This window comes from Meleagris gallopavo, chromosome 1 (assembly GCF_000146605.3).
Source record: "Meleagris gallopavo isolate NT-WF06-2002-E0010 breed Aviagen turkey brand Nicholas breeding stock chromosome 1, Turkey_5.1, whole genome shotgun sequence".
Taxonomy (NCBI): Eukaryota; Metazoa; Chordata; class Aves; order Galliformes; family Phasianidae; genus Meleagris; species Meleagris gallopavo.
In genome coordinates, this window is record NC_015011.2 from 126,395,842 (window position 1) to 126,405,661 (window position 9,820).

General features: G+C 39.0%; 1 protein-coding gene across 1 annotated transcript in view; it reads right to left on the reverse strand.

Annotated features, from left to right (window-relative positions):
* Positions 1-696: 696 nt before the first annotated feature.
* LOC104916148 (granulocyte-macrophage colony-stimulating factor receptor subunit alpha-like) overlaps positions 697-9,820 on the reverse strand; it is a 12,865-nt gene continuing 3,741 nt past the window's right edge. Inside the window, exons 6-11 of the mRNA XM_019612026.2 lie at positions 9,624-9,763; positions 6,487-6,525; positions 5,330-5,459; positions 4,791-4,884; positions 2,426-2,507; positions 697-1,594 (exon numbers count right to left, since the gene is read on the reverse strand). Of these exons, the coding sequence (XP_019467571.1) occupies positions 1,523-1,594; positions 2,426-2,507; positions 4,791-4,884; positions 5,330-5,459; positions 6,487-6,525; positions 9,624-9,763 (557 nt within the window). The 3' untranslated portion in view covers positions 697-1,522. The remainder of the gene's footprint in view (positions 1,595-2,425; positions 2,508-4,790; positions 4,885-5,329; positions 5,460-6,486; positions 6,526-9,623; positions 9,764-9,820) is intronic.

A 9,820-nucleotide genomic window follows, 5' to 3' on the forward strand; every position in this document is an offset into this window, starting at 1 on the left:
TTTGTACATATGTTCAGCTCATTCTCCTTGAGAAATTGGCCCCGTTCTTCTAATCTGAAGGAAAAATCTTCCCAGATGAGTCTTTGAGTCTTTGACCCAGTGGCAATCATTAATTTTTTCAAAAGCAGTAGCTGTACCAAGAGCTGTTTGCACCTATCTAGAGTAGAAGTTAGTGTGGGGAATAGCTCCTGCCAGTGCTGGTGGTTGAATGACACCCCAGCATTGGAAAGAGTCCAGAAACAACTGTTCTCAGCACTGACTTGGCCAGGACTTGCAAGCAATGTCCTGAACAAATCCTGGGCATAGTCCAGGGGTTGTCTCAGACTGGGGCTAGTATGTAATGGCAGTTTTCACGTGTTCACCTAAATTTAAGGTTTAATAAAACACATCTGGCAAAATTACATGGCAGTTGGCCCTGGTGCAAGAAAACTGACCTGGGAATATTTAATCTGATAATCAAACATATAGCATTGTAAAAAAATAGTCTAATAATCAAATAACTATATTTGGATGCCTGACATTGTAGTCCAAGCTTTTATCTCAAAATAAAAAGTAGTTTTACACTAAAGCATAAATTTGATCTATCCATGGTTCCAAACTTATTTATGAAGAACACTGTGACATCCTCAAAACCTGAATCTCCAAGGCCAAAAGAAGCAGCAAGATATGTGAGCTGTCAAAATCAATGAGACTACCTCAGAGGATAAAGTTCTTTTTATTGTGAATGACAGTACTCAAAGGCTAATTCTGTTAAGGGGTGAAATGCTTGACCATTTTTTGTTTGAGTATTAACATCAACTTAGAAGTCATGGTGAGCTTCCAGCATAACATCCTCAGGTAGGAACAGGTGGATGGCTTACTTTCCAACCATCCAAATTGGGGAGTCATATGACAAGACTATTCTGATATAACTCCAGTTCCAGAATGAGTTTTGTATGGAATTAGACTTTAACTGAAGGGGGGATCTTTGTGCTCTCCTGTCACCTGATCAAACATAAGGACGCACTGGTGATTTTTGTCTACCCTGTCCACCAGGACCAAAGAGCCTTGTCTACAAACCTGTCTGTCATCCACTCACTAAGATACATGGATTTAGGTAGTCCCAGGTACAGGTCTTTGTATTTGCATTTGTTGAACTTCATGAGGTTTCCATCAACCCATTTCTCCAGCATGTCAAGGTCCCTCTAAATAGCTGTCTGCCCTCTCAGAATACTGGCTCTTAGTATTTTTTAATATGATAAAAATATATATATATATATTATTTTTCTTTAACAAATTGAAATGTATCTGAAACTTTTGACTGAAATATTTAAATCATATTCACAGAGTTCCCAGTAAGGACAGTTACCCAGACAGCTAAAGTAAGATGAAATTAAAAGAAAATACAAAGGCATTTCAAAAATTTACACATAAATAATCTTATCTCTTGGCTGCACTACTTATGCATTTTGGTCCCTGACTTTCTGCAGAGCTGAATTGCCTGAACTAAAAAGTACACTTTCAGGTTCCTCATTTGTTTTTACTATTCTACTTCAGCAACTACTATAATTTGTTCAGTTTCAGATGTTACTGACTGCATTTTGCACTCCATCATCTGAAAGGAAAATTAAAACTTCTGTTAGTTTTACACGTGACTAACTTAACTTATGTATGTGTAATTCTGAGAATATTTCAACTTTTTTTGCATATTTTAAAGAAATATTTCACTTTTTTTTTTTTTCTTCTCAGATAAGCTTTCCTTTTAAAGACAAAATACTGAAAGTTCAACACCTCTGTAATGCTGAAACATGATTTTCAGCCTGGTTTGAAAATGAGTAGGGGGAAAGTGTGCTTTTCTCCAACACACTGTTTACAGATAATTTTAAAGGAATTAGAACAAAAGGATTAACTTTACTAAGGTACGTAACTAGGTGAGTACACTTTGGACTGAAGCTTAGTTAACTGAACAGTTCTTGAGTGCAGATGTGTGCATGTCCCACTGGCAAAGTTCATCCTGCCCAGATGGAGAGAAGCAGCCAGACTGGGCTGTCTGTGGCTCTGCTTACGGGACACTGTGTTATTTATATTTATAATTATGTTGGTGACAGTGTGATGCTGATAAAGCATCCATGCTGCTCTGAGTGACTGGCAGTCTCAATCTCCTCTCTGCATGTTGGTACATGTGTGTGCCTTGTATAGGACCTACAAATGGAAGCATTAACTCCTGTGCCCATCAAACTGGAACAGCAGAAACCCCCTGGGGGGAGAAGAGTACTGCATTTGACTTCCCTTAACAAATTCCCTGCTGATTTTCTTTTGTAGTTCTTCAATATACGGCAAAGGAAAGAGTTATTCTTTCCTTTAAGTTCCTTATCATTTAAACAATTACCTTTAAACCTGGAGTATAGTCTTCTTTTGCATTTTATAAAATAGAAAGAAAGCCTACCTGTGGATTTATATCAGGCTGTCCATGAAATGGATCTTTTGGCTTTGGAACTTGTGGAAATGCTGCTTTCCAATAACCAGTCCTGGAATTCAAATGGGACAGAGCAAAACAGAAAAATAAAGTATCTAGCATGTTTCAAAACCACTGCACCCTTGAACTTGCTCTTGTCTTCCTCCTCCAGGGGAAGAAATCTTCCGCAGAAAAGAAATGAAAATTGTACATCATCATGGCACAGAATGAATACATATGAGGAAAACATTAAGAATTTAGATGGTAATAATTTTCTTTTTGGTTAGATTCAAAATATTTGTTTTCTTCTTTGAAAGAAAAAGGAACTTACTGCTGTGATCATATTTAAGTCACTGGAACCAGTATAAAGTGAACATAAACATTTAAACAAATAGGAAGAACAGTCTTCTCTGAATTACTGTATATTTCTATACAAAGTCCATGATAAGGTAGACTATCCTTTTTCTTTCTATTTCTCTTGCATAGTTTATTTCAGGAAGAAATGCAAATTTCTTATGCATTCTCAGATTAATTTAGCTTGCTAGGACAATTCTAATGAATGTTAGAAGATCTATACTGATAAGTACAATCAACCTGTGTGTTTGCAATAAGTGCATTTCAAAAAATCACATCTTTTGGCAGACAGTCTACACGTTGGTAAGCATGGCTTTTTAAAGCTGGTATCAACAGAGACTGTGGAAACTTAGGTTGTCTAATTTGCAGGGAAGGCTAAGAGGTGACCTGTCTGTTCTGCGCAGCACCCTGAGGAGAGAAAGCAGAAGGAGGTGCCAGGCTCTGCTCCTGAGAACCGATTGTTATAGAAGATTGTTATAGAGCAGATCATCTTGAGTGAGATCACAGGACATGTGCAGGACAACCAGGAGATCAGGCCCATCCAGCATGGCTAAAAAGGCAGGAAAGGCAGGTCCTGCTTGACCAACCTGATCTCCTTCTATGACTGAGTGACCTGCTTGGTGGATGAAAGAAAGGCTGTTGACATAGTCTACCTAGACTTCAGCAAGGCCTTTGACACTGGCTTGGACAGGTACGCAGTTCACTGGATAAAGAACCAACTGGATGGCTGGGCCCAGAGAATGATGCTGGATGAAGTTAAATCCACCTGGCAACCAATAATGAGTGGTGTTCTTTAGGTGTTGGTATTGGCGCCTGTCCTGTTTAATATCTTTATTAATGACTTGGATGAGGAGATTAAGCGTACCCTCAGTAAGTTTGCAGATGACACCAAGTTGGCAGGAAGTGTTGATGTGCCCTTCAGACGTATCTGGACAGGCTGGATTGCTGGGCTGAGGCCGAGGGATGAAGTTCAACAAGACCAAGTGCTGGGTCCTGCATGTCAGCCACAACAACCCCAGGAAATGCTGCAGGCTTGGGGCAGAGTGGCTGGAATACTGTGTGGATGAAAAAGACCTGGGATTATTTTTCGACAGTCAGCTGAATATGAGCCAGCAGTGTGCCCAGGTGGCTAAGAAGACCAACAGCATCCTGGCTTCTGTCAGAAATAGCATTGCCAGCAGGAGCAGGGAAGTGATTATCCTCCTGTACTCAGCCATGTTGAGGCCACACCTCAAGTACTGTGCTCATCCTGGGGCCCCTCACTACAAGAAAGACATCGAGGACCTGGAGTGTATCTGTGGAAGGGCAACAAAGATGTTGAAGAGTCTGAAGCACAAGTCTAATGAGGAGCAGCTGAGGGAACTGAGATTATTCAGTCTGAAGAAGAGGAGGCACAGGGGAGACCTTATTGCTCTCTACAATGTGAAAGGAGCTTGCAGAGAGGTGGGAGTAGACCTCTTATTCCACATAACTACTGATAAGACAAGAGGGAATGGCTTCAAGTTGCACCAGGGGAGATTCAGCTTGTATACTGGGAAACATTTCTTCTCTGAAAGAGTGGTCAGGTGCTTGAACGAGCTGCCCAGGGAGGTGGTTGAGTCACTGTCCCTGGAGGTGTTCAAAAAACGCGTAGATGTGGTACTAAGGGACTTGGTTTAGTGGAGAAATATTGATGGTAGATGGACAGCTGGACTAGATGATCTTAGAGATCTTTTCTCAACCTTAATGATTCTATGATTCTGTGGTAAGTGAGGAAACAGAATTAACCTTCTTGCCATGTTAACAGTAGAGGCTCTTGAAAAAATGTTTGTGAGTCAACCAAAGAGAGACTTTATGTATCACAATCATAATGTTTGCCTTGAGAACACCTTTTTAATTTGTCTTCCATTAGATTGTGAGTGAAAATGTGTTCTGAGGCACCTCTGCATAATTTATTTGTTTAAGAATTGCAGATACTTCTCACATTCACACAAAATGAAATAAAAGTATAAATTCTATGTACCTTTTGCAGAAGAAAATTGTAAAGATAGCTATTGAGAGTGTTGCAACTGCCACTACAGGTAAAATCCATACTGAAGAAGAAATTTCTTCATTTCCTGAAAGAGCAACAGTCATGAATCATTATTGTTAACAAAAAGCAATAAATGCACAGTCAAGCACATACTCCGACTGGTGAATGTCAGTCCAAAAGGTTTCTCCTGGAACAAAATGCAACTCTTTTTTTCTTTTAGCATTTTAGCTGTACATTTTTCCAGGAGAGATTAACACCAAACCTGTTTGTTAATCCTCAGTGCTAAGCAGGCATGTACTACAGTTGTACTACAGTTTCAAATATACAACTTTTTAATTGATTTCCAAAGTTAGAATGTTAAGAGATAAACTAATCATCTCTCTCATTCTCAGTAATGTGGAATGAAACACAGTGCTTATGCTTACGTATACTTCATATTTTTCTTTGTCTGTAAGTGCACATCCATGTGTGAGGAAGATAGGTCATAGCTGGGAGAAAGATAAGTCAGGGTAAGGATTTTTTATTCTTACCAAACTCAACAGCTGCACTCCACTCCCCCCAGTCTTTGTTCACTCTACATGTATGGCCAGCTGCTCTTATTTTCACCAGGTTCTTCTTTCCCATGTTGGGATTTTGAACTATGTGGCTTGTAATAATTTCCTAAACAAACAGACAAAATCACATTTAGACTGAGTTTTTCGTTGCTGAATTCCTAGATGTTGACAATGTAGAAGCTGCGTTTACCAGTGTGAGTTTTCGAGGTATAGGGGAATTGCTTGTTAGATCAGACTGCTGCTTTGGAGCAAAAAATATATGCTTGCTTTTAAAGTATGTAGTATGTATGTATCTATGTGTGTATCCTCTCAAGTATAGCCTATCACTCCATAAATTTTGCTGTCTAGAACTTTCAACTTTTCAACTTCTACTTGTTAACCTGTAATTTCTTATGAAATTACATAATCACTAATTCTGATTTATGTATGATTTTCCTTGCTACATTTACAGAAGCAGAAAAGTATCTTGAATTGTCTCATATTAGTGCTGCTAAAATTCTATAATACAAAGAATAAACCATCTGCATGTAGCTCATGTTCCTGTCTTTGTAATAGGGCTCCTTAGGACAAACAAAAGTTCCAGTACAATCTTGTAAAATAAGAAGACTGCAGTACTTAGTTGTACCAGAACTTCTCACAACATATTCTTTCTTTGGATACTTTCAGAATAAGGGTGGGATATGCAGGCTGTATTGAGTAGAAGAAGGTGCAGCATACCTGCAGAAACAGGCCCTGTTCCAAAGGGCTTTTTTTGGTCTTTGGGTTTACATAAGTTGAATTAAATTCCTAGGAGGAGTTTTCTCAATGACACCTTTCCCTTCTGTCACTAATGTGTATCTTCAAATTCTGACCCAAACATTTGAGAGGAAGAAGGAATAGTGTAATAGAAGGTTTTACAAAATAGTTATGGAACAGTAACTTTTCTGTTTTGTTTTTTTTTTAAATTCCTTGGAATGTGTGATAAGTGACACAAATATCATAATTATTTAGCAGCTAGACGCGTTTCAGAAACTCATAAATAAGAATATTGTAAAGCATAGAACTAACGCTAAATGCAATTATATGCTATTTACTACTCACAATTGACTACGAAACTAACATACACTGCTGACAAATAGAAAAAGCAAACTTACTTTTGTATAACTTTGATTGGTCCACTCTGCAGAGTTGCCCTGTAAATCGAGAGAAAACTTTTATTTTTATGATTGCTTTTTTTTGTTAAGATAGCCATTTTAACCAACTATCTATCACCTTTCTCTGCATTACTATCTAATCTACTTCACAGTTTGTTTTGATAAACTAGTAATTTACCTACTACTTTATTTCTGATATGCGATTCAACTGCAATGCCAAGTTTATAAAGTAACTATTTCTTCTATGGAAAAGTATCTGTACTCCTTACCATTAAAGCTGAGAAATAAATTTTATTTCAGATTGATGCTTAAACTGAAACACAACCAAAAAAACAAACAAACAAACAAACAAAAAAACCCTGTCTGAATGCAAACAGTAACTCTATTCTTACACACACCAGAAAAAGCCGTTAAGATCACAGAATCAAAGAATGGTTTCAGTTGGAAGGGACCCCTAAGATTATCTAGTTCCAAACCCTCACTATAGGCAGGGACACCTCCCAGTAGGCCAAGTTGCTCAAAGCCCCATCCAGCCTGGCCTTTAATGTTTCCAGGGAGGGGGCAACCTCACTGGCAACCTGTTCCAGTGTGTCACCAGTTTCATGAAAATAACTTCTTCTTAATAACTAGTCTAAATCTACTCTCTTCCAGTTTAAAGCCATTAAAGCCATGCTAAAGCCATTTTCCCTATTGCTACATGCTCTTAAAAAAAACTCCCTCCCCAACTTTCCTCTAGGTCATCTTCTGGTACCGGAACGCTGCTATAAGGTCTCCTTGGAGTCTTCTCCATGCTGAAAAGCCCCAGCTCTCTCAGCCTCTCCCCATAAGGGCTCCAGCCCAAATCCCTGTGGCTCTCCTCTGGACCTACTCCAACAGCTCCATGTCCTCCTTGTTTTGGGGGCCTGAGAACTGGATGCAGCACTCCAGGTGGGGTCTCACAATAGCAGAGTAGAGGGCAGAATCACCCCCCTGACCTGCTGGTCACACTTCTCTCGATGCAACCCAGGATAAAGTTGGCCTTCTGGGCTGCAAGCGCACATTGCTAGCTCATATTAAATCTTTCATTAACTGACACTGCCAAATCCTTCTCCACAGGGCTGTTCTCAAGCCATCCTCCACTCAACCTGTATCTATGTTTGGGATTGCCCCAACTCAGTTGCTGGACATTGCACTTCACCTTGTTGAACTTCATGAGATAAGTTTTTCTTTTTAAATCTATTGTTTATATCTTATAAAAACACAAAACACTATGCTGAATTGTAAATGCTAAGCACGTGCTGTTTCTTCTCCCTCAGATGAAATCATTCCAAAGTGACTTGGACTCACAGATATTTCAGGATTCCCTCCATCTACATTTCTGATAGGAAAAAAAAATCCCATATCTCTTCCGTGTAGGTATTATGTCTACTATACAGCATATTGACCACACACAACTAATGATTGGCAGGCTAAATCAACATCTCCACTAGACTGTGGGTTTGGGGTTTTTGTTTGTTTGTTTTTAATTACTTTCAGTCTTGTTTTTTTCCATTGTAAAACAAAAATAAATTAGATCAAATATTTCTTCAGAAAATAATTGTACACATGCTGTACCCATGTGGCATGTGAGCACATGTTGCACAGCATGCTGCTGTACAAGAGAGTGGGTCCTTGAATCCCTAAAGCAGCTAACTTGAGCAGAGGGGGAAAATGGAATCATGTAATCTCCCTTTAGTGCTTTTACTGATGTGACTGTATGAGAAAGAAAGACAGTAACAGAATTAAAGATCCATAGGGATTAGAAGAGACCTCTGGAGGTCCAGTCCAACCTCTCTGCTAAGCAGGTTCCATACATCAGGTCACACAGGTAGGCATCCAGGTGGGTTTTGAATATCTCCAGAAAAGGAGACTCCACAACTCCTGAGGGCAGCCTGCTCATGGTCATTGTGTTATCCTTTTTGTTTTCTCTCAATGCAAGTAATTTCCAGTTGTAAAATAAAGTTTAAAAGTTGATTTTAATACAAATATATGTTGGTTGCAGTATATTAGCAGTGCAATATTTCTCTATAAAACAATGTAAGCAAAATCTTGCTCTCACTTTATACTTCACAATTGGAAAGCAATACCCTTTGCAATGCAGTATTTGGTGGACTTTGATGAAATTAGTAACGTGAAAACTGCTGATAATTTCTTATGGAAATACTAGGCAATTCAGACAGCATATAAATTGAATATTCTTTGAAACCTGGTATTAATCATGTTAAAAAATAAAGAATTCTGCATGTGATTTCTCTTTATGTCAAAGTCACACAGAGCTCAGTATAAAGACTTAGGTGCTACAAAGGGAAAGGGATTGGAAGAAGCCATAAGGTTTTATAGCAGCAATCATCCAGGATCATCTGTGAATTAGCAAACTGCCTCCAGACCCAACTCCGAACAGTAACTCCAGAGAAGGACAGCGCCAGCCACCCGGTGACCGCTGGGCTGCACTACAGGCAGGCTGTTCCTCCCCGGTTGCCATCAGCACCTCTTGGTTGCATGTCAAAGTTCTGCCAGAGGTGTAGTGCACATACTCTCCTTCCAGCTGGACCCCTCAGTCTGTCACTCCATCCTCACTCCTTTTTGCTCCCAAAGGCTTGTCAAGTCTTTCTGCTTTCTCTCTCACTTTTTTCTTTTACTTAACATTATACATCTCCAGCTGCTATGGTATCTGGTAAGCTAGTTATATTTTGAATGTACAGAAATTTCAGCCTCTTCCATCCATTCATACTGCTTAACCAAATCACCATTCCTTCACGCTGTATCTACAGCCCAGATGCAGTCACCACTGGAAAGAACTAAACCTCAGCAAAGAAAGTACTTTTTCTAGTTTTGTCACAGCCAAATCTGTAATATGTTCAAGTTGTGATTAACCATGCTTCTCTTAGTCCCACGTACTCCTAGACACTAACTGTATCTTCAGCAATATGTTTCTCAGGAGAAGAGGGATAAAATGGGACAGTACAGCTTTAAAGGGTGCACGAAAGGCATGACAATGAGAAATAATACTGCATATGAGGAAGTCCACATGATATGAGAGGTTTTCTTTTTACCCATGCATATTAGAAAATGTAAAAATGTGCATCGATGTTTAATGTAGCTCTAGAGATTCCTCTTACCTTGGATGTTATTTCAACTTCATATTTAAAACATCTGTCTTTGTTAGAGTGATTTATTTGGGGTTGTTGCCATTGAATAGTGCAAGAACGTGAATTTTTGTCACAACTGACAGTGACATTTGATGGAGGCATGAGTTTTTCTGAAATGATAAATTCAAGAATTCAAATATTTAAAATCACTTAATAGTTTTTGATTT